Source organism: Physcomitrium patens, chromosome 5, assembly GCF_059467195.1.
Source record: "Physcomitrium patens ecotype Gransden chromosome 5, ASM5946719v1, whole genome shotgun sequence".
NCBI classification, from domain to species: domain Eukaryota; kingdom Viridiplantae; phylum Streptophyta; class Bryopsida; order Funariales; family Funariaceae; genus Physcomitrium; species Physcomitrium patens.
Window position 1 is genome coordinate 4,317,029 of NC_143414.1, and position 16,494 is coordinate 4,333,522.

Here is a 16,494-nt window from a genome sequence, read left to right on the forward strand (position 1 = left end):
AGCAAAGATATAGAATTGATTGAATCTGCTTCAATATTTGTACCAATTTATTTTCCTTCTAGAAATGATGGAACATCCTTCCAATATTAGAAAACCAAAGGTTGTACTATCTGAGAAATTTGATGGCATAAGATCCAAGTTTTGAGGATTTATCAATCAAATATAACTTGTGATTGAACTTCAATTCCAAAGCTATTCAACTCCAGAATTACAAGTTAGATTTATTAGTATACTTCTTTCAAGTTTAGCATTATGATGGTTTTCATCTTTTTTTAAATAACAAGATCTAATATTGAATAATTTAGAGGTTTTTTAAACAAAGTTTTGATTTATGTTAGGAGAAGAAGATGTAATTTATATAGCAACCAATAAGATCCATATTTTGTGATAAGACAATCAATCAAAAATATTATATGCTTCATAATTTTTACAACTTATAACTGATTTCAAGTGGATTAATACTGCACTTGTTAACCAATTTCTCTATGAATTTCAATATGATATAAAAAAATTGATATTCAATTTATCTTATCCTCAAATATTAAGCCAAATAATTGACTTTGTTCAATCATGTGGAAGGAAGAAAAATATTTTATCTAATCTTGTGACATTTGTTCAAAGTAAAAAATTCCTCATCATTGATCTTATGGACTTCTCCAACCATTTTCCATACTTAAGCAACATGGTCTTTTATTTCTACAAATATTATCTAAGACCTTTGAGTTTTAGGTTTATATGGTTTTATATTTGTGATATGAGATTGTTTTACTAAGATGGTATATTTTGTATTATATATAAAATCTACCACATGTGAAAAATAACTAAGATTTTTTTAAAATATATATATTTCTATTATGGATTACTTAAGGATATTCTATTAAAAAAATCAATTTATATCAAGATTTTAAGAAATATTTTTTAAGATTCTAAATATAAATATAAAATTATCTTTAATCTTTTATCTTCAAACTAATTGACAAACAAAGCATGTTAATTAAGTTCTAAAGTAATATTTGAGGTGTACCATCAATTACTAAGAAGATGATGGGACAACTCTTTGTTATGGACATACATACTTATTCTAATATTTACCAATATAATTAAGTAGAAGTAGATAAAAGTAGATTAAATTTATAATATTTTCTAAACAAGCATTGAAGAAGCTTCATAGATATTACTTTGACTTTATATGTATTTATAGGTAATTGATAGGTTAGAAACTTGGCCAAAAAATTAATCACTTTTTGATAGCTTGCAAAATAAGGTAATTATATAGCCCACATATAAAAAACTTACGTTGCAAATTAAGATATGTGTCTTGCAAAGTCAACAAGTTTTGGAGGTCTTATAAGACATCGCCATGTAGTTCCTAGTTAAGAGTATATATGGAGGCAAGAGTAAGGCCTTCTTTACTCTTATCAATGTCTTTCTAATCCTTATTCTTGTTTCAAGACTTTCTAATCTTTTTGTTTTTGACAATAGCTATTTTAGTTTAATATTATATTATCTTTGAGTGACTTTATAGTTCTTTTTAGTAATATAAGAGTGTATTGATGATTTCTTTCTTCAAAATACATATCTTTAATAGTTTGACAAGAATATTAACTTATTGTTTTTATCTTATTTTAGAAGTGAATGAATTATCTCACTTCTATTGTTATTTTTTGAAGATTATGGATTACAGACCTTTAAACAAACAATCTTATTTTCTAACATTGATATTTTTCTAAAAAAGAGTAAATTATCCCTCTTTTTGGAATTTTTTATTTGTTATTAGAGATTATAAATTATCTTCTACTAATTCAACTTTTGAATTTGGTTGGGTTGTGTATAGAAGAAAATATTATGGATGCTACTCTCAGCAGTGTAAGAATAGATTTGCAACTATTTTAGATCTTCATAAGCTTGTTAATATTTTAAGAGTAGAAATCTCACATATTTTCAATGTGAATTGTGGAGATATTATTCCTATGCCTATGGAAGAAGTTTAGAGTCTGCATCAAAAAGTTATATAGCTAAAAAAAAAGTAGATTGATCTCATAACCAAATCTAAAAAGTTTTATTTTTATAAGTATAACAGAAATAAGGATTAGTATGCCTGAGAAGTTTGATGGAATAAGATCGAAATTTCAAGGATTTTTGCAAAAAATCAAGCTGTATTTAAAGTTACATTCCTTCCAATATCTTGATGGATTTACTCAAGTTGGATTCATAAGTGCATTTCTATCAAGAAGTGTTCTTTCTTAATTTGCTTTTTCAATGAAAAAAGATTTGTAACTCTTTTATGATTTGAATTCATTTTTAAAAGTGTTTAGAGCCATATTTGGCAAAAGTGATTGAAAAAGAGTAGGAGAGACCAAACTCTTATCTTTATGACAAGTATCATGATCAACCACTATATATGCTGCTAAATTTTAAGACCTTGGTTACAATATAGAGTAGAATGACAAATTGATTTGTAAAGACTTTATCAATCAATTGATAAAGACTTTATCAATCAATTTCAATATGGACTAAAAGATAATGCCAAAGATTTATTATTAATAATACCAAAAATAAAATTTATTGCTTATGCCATTGCATACAACAATTGATTATTTAAAAGATGTTATCATATAGTAATATTACTATATGGTAAAAAATAAAAACATGGATTTTGTTATAAAAGAGCTTAATAAGAAGATGCAATAGAAAAATAAAGACAACTGATAGGAAGGTAATAAAAGATTTAGTCTTAATGTTGTTTTTTAGAAAATGGACTTTTATTTGCTTTGTAGTAACATGAATGCTTCAAATCAAAATAAATAAAATAAATAATTAATAATAACATGTTTAAAAGTATTTTTTTAATAAATTTAAGCAAAAACTACCTCAAATTATCAAATATTTATATCTAGAGAGAATCACTCATCAACTTGAATTAAAATCACATCTTAAAGGATAAAATTATACACTTATCGTACTTCTAGAATTCTTTGGTAGATTGAAGAGTGGAATTTGAGAGAAAACTTACAAAAAGATTTTTAGGCATAAATTTTATGTCAATCAAGTTAATATTCAATTTTTGGAGGATTTTTAAAAGCAATGATTTTCTTGGTTGGATTAGATTTTGAAAAATAAAGTTATGTTTATAAAATTAAAGATCTTTAAATTAAATTGGCAAGACGTAAAGAAAAGACTTCTACAATCAATTTGAAATCTATTTCTAAATAAGGATATGTATAAAGATGCATTTAATGTGACAATATTTTTTATATTAGGAAGAATTGCAATGAATTTGATAATATGGTGCAATAAAGAGTTTTTTTTTTTGAAAGATGGAAAAGTGGCATGAAAGAATACATGAAATCTCTTTCAAACCAATTTTAGTAAAAAAAATATGAGAGCATTGATTCAAGACTATTTAGTAGCACATGAAGTAGCAACATGACAAAGTATAAGTTACAGTGTTAAGATAGATGACTTTGACAAAAGTGTAGAAACAAGTGGATTTTGGACTTCTGCCATTTCTATGATACAAAAAGGAAAGATGCCTTGAGAAGCGTTATTGAAACTACAGCTACAATATAAGGTGCAACACGTTGAGAAGATCTTGTGGAAGCTCTTTTAATTCATGTATATATATTACTAAGAGCCAACATGAAGCCTTGATGGAAAAAAAGATAAGAGAAAATTTTGATAATATAAGAGAAGGAAATTTTTCTAAGAAGAAAATTCAAAAAGACAAAGCTTGTAAAGCGACTTCATGAGAATTTTCCACAAAGGATACTTTAACAATATTAGAAGAAAAAACAAAGAAGATAAAAGATAAAACTAAATCAATAGCTTATAAATTAGTCTCTGATACTGAAGCAATAATTTATTTAAAAGAGATGTTGGAAGAACATGTACTAAATGCTAATATAGAATTCACATTGAAAAAGATTTTGGAGATTGCAAAGAAAAATTTCATGATATTATTATTTATTGTATTAAAAAAAAGGGGCAATTAATAGGGAAAACTAGAATGACTTATGATATTGATGCAAGAATATACAATGATGAAAAAGAGATTGATAATAATGATAAGCAATCAACAAATAAAAAGAATGGTTATAATCAATGAATGCATTTTGAAGATTATAGTGATAATAAAATAGAAGCTTCAAGCCATTATTTTTGAAAGCATTGAACAAGGGTAGCTACAAAGGTATTGATGAAGGTGGGAGATATAAAAGAACTTGTTGTTATTTTAATTGATCATGATTCCAAGATAAATCTTATGTCTAAAGATCTTTATAAAAAGCAAAAATAACCAATTGATATGGAGCATGGATAGATAATACGAGGAGCTAATAATACACAAGGTAAATTATATGGAACTTATTCAAATGTTAAAATTTGGATTGGAGATATTGCAATAGAACAACATTTCTTTATTCAAGATACATTATCTTATCCAATGATTTTAGGATAACCTTATATTACCACAATATAGATAAAAATGAAAGTTCTTCATGATAGTTGAGCTTATGTATAGATTTATAATGAAGATGGAAAGAAAGCAATATAATTTTTAACTATACCTCTTAATCATGAGTGAAATTGAAATAGATTGAAGGAGAAGCCATTGCTAAGAATTATTGAAGGATTTAAGGATTTTGGAGAAGTGCCACTGTAAAGTAAGATTATGGAGGTACAAAAGAAGAGGTACTCTTGTAAGATGTAGGTGCCTTTGATGCAAGTTTTATTGGCATTTTTGAAAATAAGAATATTATGTATAGGAAAGTTTAAGATTTAAAATATATATATATATATATATAATATTGAAAGAAAATTATATAGATAGAGATATTAGAAGATCATGAGAGAATTTTAAGTGTTTATGAAGAAAATGGATTGGAACATTCTTTGAAATTAATTGCATCTATTGGATTAGGAAATAATGATAAGATTGTAGAAATTTATTCAAGGGAGGTTTATACTATACTTAAATCTTTTGAAGCACAAAAAGTGATTGTTGAAATAAAATATAAAACAATAGATAAGAAAGTAAAATCTATTGCTGGTTCTTACCAAAAAATTCTGTAGAACAAATGAGAGAAGCATCAAAAGAAAGAAGTTTAAGAAATCCAATGAATATTAGACATCAATTTACAAAGGAGACTCTTGAAGAATTGAAGATTGGATATGATGGTTCTTTATTACTAGCAAAAATTGAATATTTAAAAATAATGCTTACAAAACAAGATAAATCATTTGCCTTTGGACTTCATGAAATAGGATTTGTGGATTCCAATATTGTTACTCCTATAGTTATGTTCTTAGTGTCGTGATGTAATATGATTATATGGTGAAAATATAATCAAAAATAAATTTTTAATTAAAGTCAAAGCAATGTCTATGAAGCTTTTAGAAAGCTTCCATAGAAGATATTATGGAATTGACCTACTTTTATTTACTTTTATCTAATCTTATAGATAATTATTAGTTTGCATGTGTATGTCTATGATAATAAGTTGACCACATGTTGGCAACTTGTGATACAAGTAGACCATGTGGTGCACATATATGAAACTTGTCTTACAAGTTATATATGTATTGTATAAGTTGAATATGTATTAGAGGTCTTATAGAATGTTGCTACATAATTCTTAGTTTGATAGTATATATGGAGGCAAGAATGAAGAATATTTCTTTACCTTTAAAAAAACATTCTATGCAAAATTCATATGAAAATGCTTATAGTCATGTATTTAATTTCTTAATAAATCCTACAATCTTACTTTTTGCTCAAAAGAATTTTTTTTAATGCTAAATCCATATGAAAATACATATAGATTCATGTCAATTGCCTAAAGACCTTATTTTAAGTAAAACTATCTTCTTAACTAATGAAAGAGTTTGTTTATATCTTTAAGAAGTTCAAAGTGTGCTAGTTTATTATATAGATGTTAAAAATATTAAAAGATAACAAAAAAAAATATTTTAAAAATTTAATATTATAAATTAATTATTATTTAGAATTGTATTGGATAATATCACTTTTTATTACAACTTAATATTAAGATATCATATTACATGTTTGAATATAGTGAAAAAATTACATATAAAACAAAAATAAAGATTTAAAGAATATATTACTTATTTCATCAATTCAATCATGTTCATATATATATATATATATATATATATATACACACACATAGACACTTCAACACCACATTAATGTTTATAAAATATATTTGTTTATTTTATTAAATTTTTATATTTATTCAAATAAAATATTTATTGAAGCTATATTTATATGTTATTATGAAATGTCATTATATTTAGAATTTAAAAAATTTGTAGCAATAGACTTTATTTCTAGTATATAAATTAAAAATTATTGTATTACAATTAATTTGTTATTTTAAATCATAATATTTTAACTTTTAAAACTCATTAAACATCTGTTTTCTTGAATGTCACATTTCAATAAGTCAGTTACTAAGACATGACTGAATCAAGTTAACAAAATTTTACTTTCATACGCACTAAAACCAAAATTTTAAATATTAATTTGAATAATTTATATTATAAAAATTACTGTAACAAAGAAGCATTATGTAATATGATATTTTGTTAAGTTTTTTAATACTGAACTGCTTTTTTGCTCAAAGGCACTTTCCAAATTTACTTTGACAGTGCATGGTACATTGTAATAATGTTTTGTTCATTGAGTGTTGACAAAAAGAAAAAAGCTTTTAGTAATAGTATTTTTGACATCCAAATTGAATAGTTATATTAATATTCTTCTTCTAAAGACTTTATCTAATAGAGTAAGATCATTTTGATACACTACCATTTACATTATTTTACAATATTTTGTTAATAACAATAAGTACTGAAAATAATACTTCAATGTAAAAATCTTTTGTAACTTGAAAAAAACTCAATCCAATCATGTCCCAAGGTAAACAAAACTCACCATCAAAAATAAAAAGGAAAAATCAATGTGTTTATTAAAAAAAATGAAAAAAATAAAATCAGAATAAAATTGTCTCACATGCTTTACCATTAAAATGTGAAAAGCCATTAAATATACAGACGAAAGCTAAGAAAAAACCAAACACATATTTCCAAATGGAAAGTAAGTGTTTAATTTCAAAATAGCAAGAAGTGAATGGAAGCAAAAGGCAAATAGAGAAGTTACTGGTGGCCATGGTGTGGTTGATATGAGTATATAGGGACTGGACGGTTGAGATTTGCCATGGAGAAGCGGAATTTATAAATAGTAAAGAATCGGATGGGTAGGCTTCTGGAAAAGTCTCCTTGTGTCCACATTTCTCAAACCCTAATCTGCCTACAACTGCTATTGCCCGACGTGGGATCGTTTCTTTTCTTCGACTGTCCGTGTTTCTTCCGTGCTAACGTGCCTAACTTACACTTCGCATCACCACCATGACCATGGCGAGGCTGACCACCTAAGCAGTTCCTCTTTCTCGCACTTCTTTGTTAGTACAGTTCGTCCCTCTTCAGCGCTAACTTTTTATTTTCGCCTCTTCACCGTCGCCCTGGAGTGCGGTACTTGTTTCCTCTCCTCCTCTCTCTCTGTTTCCGGCGCGTCCCTTGTTATTGCCTCAGGACAGTTTCCGTGTTTGCTGTTTGTGGTGATGAATCGGACCTTGTTTCGAAGTAATTAAGAGTATAAAAGCTTATAGGTACAGGACGGTTTGTGGCGTTTTTGTATAGCAATTTGCTTCGACGGAGTGTGGGTGGTTTTGGGCGGGGTACGGATTCGTGAAATTATTTTCTGCTCTGTGGCCTTTCGTACCTTTTTGGATCGCCTCTTTTCTCTCGACGAGGGTTGATTTCTTCTCCTCTCCGGCATTATTGAGTAGTCTTTTCGAAGTCTGATACTAATTTTTCTTGGTTGTTCCGTTGATGAGCACAGGAATCGAGGCATACTTGTTTGAAGTCTTTTTTTCGTCTCTTAGCTGTAATTCTGACGTTGCTTCACATTTATTTGCTGTGCTTCATCGAATATAGGTGAATGCTTTGTCCGCCCCTGGTGAAGGGTTTAAGGTTTTTTGATCAAAGTATTTCGAGATGCATTGATGTTGCGGTAGACAGTTATGGCTTCGTGGCAATTTCGATGACTGTTAGATGTGGTTGCTTCTCAGGAGCAGCTGCTGACGCTTTAGGCTCCATAGACCTATATTTGATGCGTCTTCTTCATTTATTTGAGCGGTTAGTTATACGGGACGAAATAATTCGGAAGGTGTGTTGTAGACATCGATGCTCAGCAGAACTTCGCAGTTACGCACATGTCTTGTTTCCAGCCTTGCATGTTACCGGCCGTTTTTGAAAAGGTAGCATTCTTAGAGATGCAGCTCATCTATTTCCAGCCTCTATCAATTTCCCTTCGTTTCCTTCATGGATAAATTTTCGGAGATTCGTGTTGACTGCCATTTCGAATAGACGATTCCATTACTTAAACTTTTTTGATTGAAGAAGTTTCGATCAAGAATAATTAGAAGGACGCGGTCGCGTAGAGTTTATTGAAACACAGCTTTCCTACTGCCAACCGGAGATTGGTCCTTCTCACCGACTACTGGTCGAAATTTGCGGCACTGTAGCTTTTAATTAGCTGGTGATTCGCTTGCTTTGCGATTTACTTGCTTACACCTTCATTTGTCTCCAACTTACCTGCGTTAATTCAATTCTTTTTCCTCATTATTTATCTACTTTCATGCTCAGTGTAATGATTTTCTTGGATTTCGTTAATTGATGATGAGGATATATGCTGTTATAGAAAATTCTCTATCGTGTCGTAGTTGACAATTGATGTGATATGTAGCGTTCAGCAATAACTCTGGAATCATGGGTAAAAAAACTTCAAATCCAAGGGTTTTCTTCGATGTTACCATTGGTGGTAATCCTGCTGGCAAAATTGTTATGGAGGTATGCACATATATGGTTTGTCCCTCCGCTTGTTCAATTACCTAGTGTTCTTGTTGTTTTCTGATTCACCAGATGTATGCTCCTTGTTATTGATTTCAGTTTTTGGTCAATGTGTTGTTCATTTTATGTAAACCTTGTAAATGCCTCAATTAGTTTTTTGCCTCATCTTGATCATCATGCACTTTTCACTAATTGTAGTTTTTGTGAAATAATCTCTTGTTTCTATTAAAGGCTGTATTTCCGTGTCACAGCTTTATACAGATGTGCCCAAAACTGCAGAAAATTTTCGAGCGCTCTGCACAGGTACATCTTTGTGCACAAAGGCTAGCTTCTTGTGGCTTACATAGTTCTTCTTTCTGTATGTGGAGAGAGATTGAAGAATGAACTTATGATGTAGTTGTATATATTTTAGAGGTGCAAATTGGGACTACATCACTCTCACCTACGTGAAGGAACGTGTTGCTTTATCATTCGATCGGTGGTTTGGATGTTGTGGGATGTCTTCGTATCGCTTGCCGTTTGTTTCTTGATATCTGCAGGTCTGTCCAGACGATCTAATGATGTTCATTTGAACTTGAACGTCAGAGTGGCGCTATCTTTGTGATTGGGAGCTCGATCGTATGTTTCAAAGTTTTAGGCAGTGTTTAGCTCATAAAATTTGTTCTTTTCTTAATAATTCAAGAGTCTTGTTTCATGAAAGTAGTCTATTGTCATTCAGTCGCTGATTCTTTTTTGATACCTGCAGGAGAGAAGGGTTTAGGCCGCATTACAAAGAAACCCCTACACTTCAAAGACACTATATTTCACCGAATCATTCCAGGATTTATGGCACAAGTAATACTAATATAAGAAGGCTTAGTGTGATGCATCTTCAGTCATGTTGCTTGTATTTGTCTTTTCGCGGCATTTCATCAACATTGTGCTAGGCCGGATGTATGTGTTGTGGTTATTCATGTATTATTTGTGGTTTGCATTAAGTGGACGAGCATCTCTATTTGCCGGCAGACTCAACACATAGAGCAATTTCCACAGAACTAATACTAATTTACTTCATTCCATACAGGGGGGAGACTTCTCCAAGAGAGATGGTAAGATTATTTGCCTGTCTACCGATGAAAGAACGTTCTTTACTTAATACACGTCGTCCTACTTGAAATTTAGTACAGTATTCTATAAAGAAGTCAGAGCTCACGTTGCAGAATGTAGTGCTTTTGGCTACCTTCGTTTGGCTTACTGTAGCGGATATGCTTTTTTTTTTTTTTTTTTTTTTTTTTTTTTTTTTTTTTTGTGTAGGCGGCTTACTAATATCTGTCAAGAGATGGTTAATGTGGTTATATTTTTAGACTCGTAATGCTTGCTATGAAAACGGATCTATTGATACCGATGGCTATCAGATAATGAAACCGTTGAATTTTACTGGAGTTACCTGAAAGTTCACAAGGTTAATCAAGTTGTCTGCACCGTTGATGGTTGCCTTTCGCGTGACCTCTTTTTTTTCATGGCTGGGTTTTGATTTCAAAAGCATCCCAAAATGAGGTTCATCGCACTCGGGGTGCTTAGCGCTCTTACCTGTAATACACGTGGATGTTTTGTTCTGGTGATAGTTAATTGGGTTAATTTATATGCAGAACTTGTGAGAACTTTTGGGTCATGTATGGTTGAATATTTGACTTTGTAGCATCATTCAATGGAAGATTAAAGGTCTCGTAACCGTATTATTCTTGTATTAGCCAATCGACATAATATTCATGTCTTTGGTCTGCAGGCACAGGTGGTGAGAGCATTTACGGTGGCAAGTTTGCCGGTATTTATCTCAGTCAACCTATGTTTTGGACTTAGAAAATACGTCTGCAGATGTTTTAGTTTTGATGTGTCTTGGTATCTTTAGAAGAGGGAATCGTAAGTGAATCTAAACCTAAGAGGATATTTGGTTTGTGTTTGTGTCACATGTTTGAAAAGATCATGCCAGGTATGTGGCCAGAACTTCTATGCGATAAATTATTTTATGTGGCAATACAAGGTCTGGGATGTTCATGGTCTTATCTACCTAAGAAAATGCGTTTCTGGCCTGTATAGAATTCTCGTTTACTGATTGTATAATTTTCCGAATGATAACATATGTTGCAAGTTCGAACATTGATATACCTTCTGAATTGCAGGAAGAGAAGAAATCTTTCCGACACGTATGTAAGTTTCTTACGACTTTTAATGTCTTTGTCTCAGATGAAAATTTCAAGTATGGGCACGATGGAGCGGGGATACTATCGATGGCAAATGCTGGTCCAAACACAAACGGTTCACAGTTCTTTCTTACTTTTAAATCGCAACCACATTTGAATGGGTGAGAGATCGCTCCTTTACAGGGCACAGATTGCTCTTCTCTTTTGCTTTGATGAATTCTGTTTGTCCACGCTGGTCTAATACTAGTGCTATTAGGAAATGAAGTATGTGGTTCACGGAATACAACTCTATTATATATGAATATCCACGTTGATTAATATTCGCGTGAAGGCGGTAGTCTTTTTCAGTTCGTTGATGGTTTCAAAATGGTCTCTCTTATGATATGTAGCTGCTTCGCAGATATTTTGTCTAATGACGATTTTACTGGGATAATTGTTTGTAGGCCACGAACCTCGTCATTGTCCACCCCACATGACTCATGTGCCATTCAGTGACGGGGTGAGGCAAACTTATGTTTGTTCTAATGTGGAGATTGTCATTTGCTTGATGGCTTATTCTTTCTTATTCCTGCCTTGTAATTTCTGGAAAGTAAAGTTTTGAAGTCTAGACGTGCGCATACATAGGCTCATGCGTGTGCGGTAGTTTTATTGGGCACCTGTTTCAATCTTGGTTGGCCTTGCTGTTGATTGATCAATGTGGTATATTTCTCAAGTCCATCCTAAGTTGCCTATGCAGAGACTTATCAAACACACGAAGTGGCACGAATCAATTCTATGTTGATTTCTACTATGATGTTGACTTTACCATGTTCTTCCTACGTTTGATGCTTTCTTTCATCATACAGCTGCACTATAGAGTTGCTTCCTACAATATTAAATGATTTCATGAAACCAGCTAGCTATAGTTAGCTGGGAATATGTGGTTTTCACTTGATCATAATGATTGAACACTAAGTAATCACTGAGGTCGATCAGAGCTTAAGGAGTTAAATTGTTTGCAGGAAGCATGTGGTGTTTGGCAAGGTAGTCGAAGGCATGGATATCTTGAAGACGATAGAGAATGTACCTACATCTGGTCAGAGAAACAAGCCAGACGTGCCAATAAAGATAGTGGATTGTGGAGAGGCACTCCAGGGCAAAGACAATAGTGTCGTTCCCCACAAAGACGGTAAGGTTGTAGATCATGAGGGGATCTGCAAATAATGTAGTTGGACTACTGATAGCGCATATTTTGCCGATTTTGAACGACAACCTGTCTTCTTCAGTGAAGACAAGGCTGGGTTTGCCGCACTTATCTGCTTTGATCGAATTCTGCATGCTCTTCCTTGCTTGCGGGGCTTTGTGTTTTTTGTCTTGTTTCAAAGGGATGTATTGGGAACTGGTATTTTTTGAAGACAGCTGCATTGAGCTAGAGTTTTACGTTTTCGTGATAGGGCACATTTTTGTGAATGCTCAGGTGTAAATGTTTGTATCTTTTGTTCCTCACTTTCACGAGGTTATCTGTGAATTAATATGTTTTGTGGATGACCCTAGACAAGAAGAAGGCTAAAAAACTCAAAGATAGTAGAGATGATTACTCAAGTGATGACGATAAAGAACATTATCGTTCTAAGAGGAAGCATAGGAAGGTTGTAAAAGACCGAAGGAGGAAGAAAAGGAGGCGTTACTCATCAGATTCTTCTGAGAGTTCATCAGATTCAGAATACTATTCAGATTCTTCGTCTGATACTGAATCTGACTCTGAATCATACTCGTCCTCTGAATTAAGCTCGTCCAGCGAGGACGATAGACGGAAACGAAAGAGGAAACCAGTAAGGAAGGAGAAGAAGAGAACTCACAGGCGAAAAAGAGACAAACGCAAAGATAGGAGACGAAAGAGGAGGACCAGATCAAGAAGGAGATCTAAGTGGTATGCGTGTGGCTAGTTTACTGAGACTTGTTATGCATTTACTGATGTTATGTCTTATGTGCGGATGACTTATATTATTATATCTGAATGAGGTCGGGTTTGCGGAACAGATTATTGTTATTCGTATTTGCTACCTGTTCATGATCATTCTGGTCATGTTTGTTGCAGGAGTTCTGAAAGTGATAGCAGTGATTCTGACAGTGAAACTTCGAGCTCAGATCTTGAAAGTGACACTGATAGTGACGTGAGTGCACGTGCGGCGAAGAGAACCCAGAAGACACAAATTCGAGGCACGTACGACTTATTCATGATCATTTCTGCCTACCTTGATGTAGATCTTGATTTTGTAATAAGACATGGAACCCCAAAACAATATTTTATTACTTTTCATCCAAGTTTTATGTTAGGGGCATGCTGGTTGGCTAGGTTGATTACTGTCGGCATGCTAAAGTTGGTTTGTGTCCGCTGTAATTCATGTTCATTTTAGGTTCTGATTATGTTAATTATTTTACAGATAAAGTTGGAACGAAACAATCAACCACAACAGCTGAAAAATCTGGCCAGAGAGCAGGTGCCAAACTTGTTGGAAAACAAATAGAAATCGATATGAAGGTATCTAAGGACGATCTAAAAGAGGGACCTGTGGAATTTCGGGAAGACTCGAAACCTCAGGCGGTGGCTTCAGATTTGAGTTTGTCGCCTCCACCCAGTCCTCGTCAAAGCCGATCAAGGTGGGTTGCAACTTGTATGATCAATATCTTTGCTCAACGAATGCATGCGTCCTTGTAGGATACATGCTTACCTGTCGAGGTTTGTGTTGAAATTTTTACTTTTTTATTCTTCGTTTTTATAAGTTATCATATTTTTACTTATCCTTATATGTTATTCATATGGCGTTGATTTTAGGAGTCGTAGCAGAAGCTTTGAGAAGAGGAGAAGCTCGACCCATAGTCCGAGTCCAAGCAGGAGCCCCGTGGAGAGGAAAAGAAGTCCGAGCAGAAGCCCTGTAGTGCGGAAAAAAAGTCTGAGCAGGAGTCCGACCCCTCGTAGTCCTACATCTGATGATAGGAAAAGTCTGAGCAGAAGTCCGGTCTCCCGCAGTCCTATATTCGTCACTAGGAAAAAATCGAGTAGCATCCGTAGCCCAAGTCCTGTTCCTCCAAGCCCCAATGTCCAGGGCCTACCTCAATCAGATCAAGCAGAGCGGCAGAGTTTGAGCCGCAGCAAGAGTCGGACTCCCAGCACAAGGTCTATGAAGAGTAGAAGCCCTGCTCGTCCTACTAGCGCGAAAGCCCGGAGCCTCACCCTTGCTGATCCTCTCAACAGATCTCGTAGTCGGAGTTTGGTGCGTAGTCCCAGTCGAGAAGGCACTCCAAAGAGGATTAGGAGAGGTCGTGGGTTTAGCCAGCAGTATTCATATGCCCGTCGATACCGAACCCCTGACCGGTCTCCACCGCGGACTTACGGCTATGGTGGGCGTGGCGATCGAGATAGACACGATCGGGGTGGAAATGACAGGTGTTGCCGAATTTTATGACAGTATTTTTAGTTACATGAAGTTTAAGGAAATGGAGGTATCATTTTTATGGATTAGAGCGTAGTAGTTGTGGTAGTTTTTAGTGTAAATTTACTGAAAAATTCGACTATGTTCCGTCGTGACATGTGGTTATGTTGCAACCAGGTATGGAAGGGGGTACAGGGGCAATCGAGATTGGAGCCCAAGACGATACAGAAGTCCTCCAAGAGCCCGATCACCACCCAGGTAAGATCTCATTTGTGTAATTTTTTATTTACTTCGAATAATTATCAATATCAAGCTTTCACCGCATTTTTGTTAAATATTTTCTCTATGGAGCTGAATGACATGAAGAGTTCGGTGTCTGCAATGATCGTACAAGACACTTCATCAGAACATGTCTAAACCTGAAACTGATCTGCTCATTCTGGCAATATCATTATTTTATGACACCATTACATATTTTGTCGGTTACTCAGACACAGGAGGACTGCCAGCAGAAGCTTAAGTCGAAGTCGTAGTCCTCGTGTTCACCGTGACCGTAGTCGAAGAGGTATTCATCGGAGCGTCAGTCGTAGCGTTTCTCCGTCTGGAGGTCGTGCCCCCATCAGCAGTGACCTCCGCAATCGTCTTGGACCCCGAATTGCAATCCAATCTAAAGATGGACATAATAACGGAGGTTCCAGAGGAGCTAGGCGTCGTTCTCGAAGTGCCAGTTCTTCTGTATCTCACTCTCCAAGTCGTTCGTTGTCCAAGAGTCTATCACCTGAAAAGAGGAAACTTGTCTCTTACGCCAGGGATGAAACTGATCGTCGACGACGCAGGTCACCGACACTTTCGGTGAGTGTTTCTCCATCACGAAGCAGATCCTCAGGTGAGAATGCAGGCTTGGTGTCGTATGGGAGGGATTTAAGCCCTGGTTCACGATCACCTTCGAAATAGATTTTAGAAGTTCTATTACTGTGTCTTGGAGGTTCTAGAGCATAGATGTTGGTCTTTAGCCGTTCATTTGTCATCAGGTTTTTTGTTCAGCCTGCCTCTGGCAGCTGTGGTATTTCCTTACTCTTTTCTTAGTTAATACCTCAGCGTGCACGAGGTTGTGCATGTGTTAAGAAACCGAAGCTCATTAGAATAGCATACCTGATCGACATTTAGCGTGATATTTTGAAGTAGTCCGTGTTTTCATCATTTTGACATCAAATGTGTTCTTCATATATAAATACCAGTGTTGATTGTGTTAAAATTTCCTTAGCTAGTGTTGAAGTTGAAATGAGCCGCTTGTCTATCGTGTTGATTGGGTGGGTTTCTGTAAATTCAAATGTGTGGCCTGGAAGTCAGTTCTTTGATTTATCGTGCATTATCAAAAGATTGATTTATCGTGCATTATCAAAAGATTGATTTAGAGCTAGCTTTCTATACGTTACTGAACAGAATGCCCCTACTTCAGAGCGCCTTGCTCAAAGCATTCTCATACTAAAGCGAATGCTTCTTCCTCATAGATGAATGCATATTTAAGAGCCTAAAAGTTCACGAGGAATTAAAGAAATTTTATCCCGCTATCACTTTGATTGGAATGTTGAGTATTATGCAGAAAAGTCTCTTCCTACCCGGTTCCAATAATCTTAAGAGTAATAACGAATGGGTTACGCATGTGACATGGACAACAAAGAGATAAGTAGAAGACTTACACAAGCTCTCTCACCAGACACAATTATGCTTGTAGTCTTTCTTGTGTTAAATAAATATTATAATGAATCCACCAGAGATGTTCAAGCAGCAGGTAAACAAGATCTAGTAATTCGATCACCATCACCAAAGGGTCGCAATTATTGAGCAACTAAACCCTTCTAACCTCTGGATTAGATCTACACAAACTAAAGTGAGTCAACTCAAGTAAATTGTTCTTAAACCACGTAACATATAATTCAATTTTCCTGTACGTGTAATCGTTGAAAATCATA

General features: G+C 33.9%; 1 protein-coding gene across 5 annotated transcripts; it reads left to right on the plus strand.

Moving 5' to 3' along the window:
- The first annotated feature begins 7,347 nt into the window (after positions 1 to 7,347).
- On the plus strand, positions 7,348 to 15,780 carry LOC112282843 (uncharacterized). 5 transcript variants are annotated; one of them, XM_090250302.1, is made up of 15 exons: positions 7,373 to 7,548; positions 8,825 to 8,928; positions 9,180 to 9,231; positions 9,674 to 9,762; positions 9,992 to 10,016; positions 10,694 to 10,732; positions 11,152 to 11,269; positions 11,552 to 11,607; positions 12,110 to 12,276; positions 12,642 to 13,017; positions 13,186 to 13,307; positions 13,532 to 13,748; positions 13,924 to 14,535; positions 14,699 to 14,779; positions 15,013 to 15,780. In XM_090250302.1, the coding sequence occupies exons 8-15, from the start codon at positions 11,588 to 11,590 to the stop codon at positions 15,473 to 15,475; spliced, it is 2,058 nt and encodes a 685-aa protein (XP_090106428.1). In that variant the 5' UTR covers positions 7,373 to 7,548; positions 8,825 to 8,928; positions 9,180 to 9,231; positions 9,674 to 9,762; positions 9,992 to 10,016; positions 10,694 to 10,732; positions 11,152 to 11,269; positions 11,552 to 11,587; the 3' UTR covers positions 15,476 to 15,780. The 5 variants fall into 5 exon arrangements, with proteins under 5 accessions (XP_024376688.1, XP_024376691.1, XP_090106428.1 ...); XM_090250303.1 differs by having other exon boundaries at positions 8,832 to 8,928; XM_024520920.2 differs by lacking the exon at positions 11,552 to 11,607 and having other exon boundaries at positions 7,348 to 7,548.
- The last annotated feature ends 714 nt before the right edge of the window (positions 15,781 to 16,494 follow it).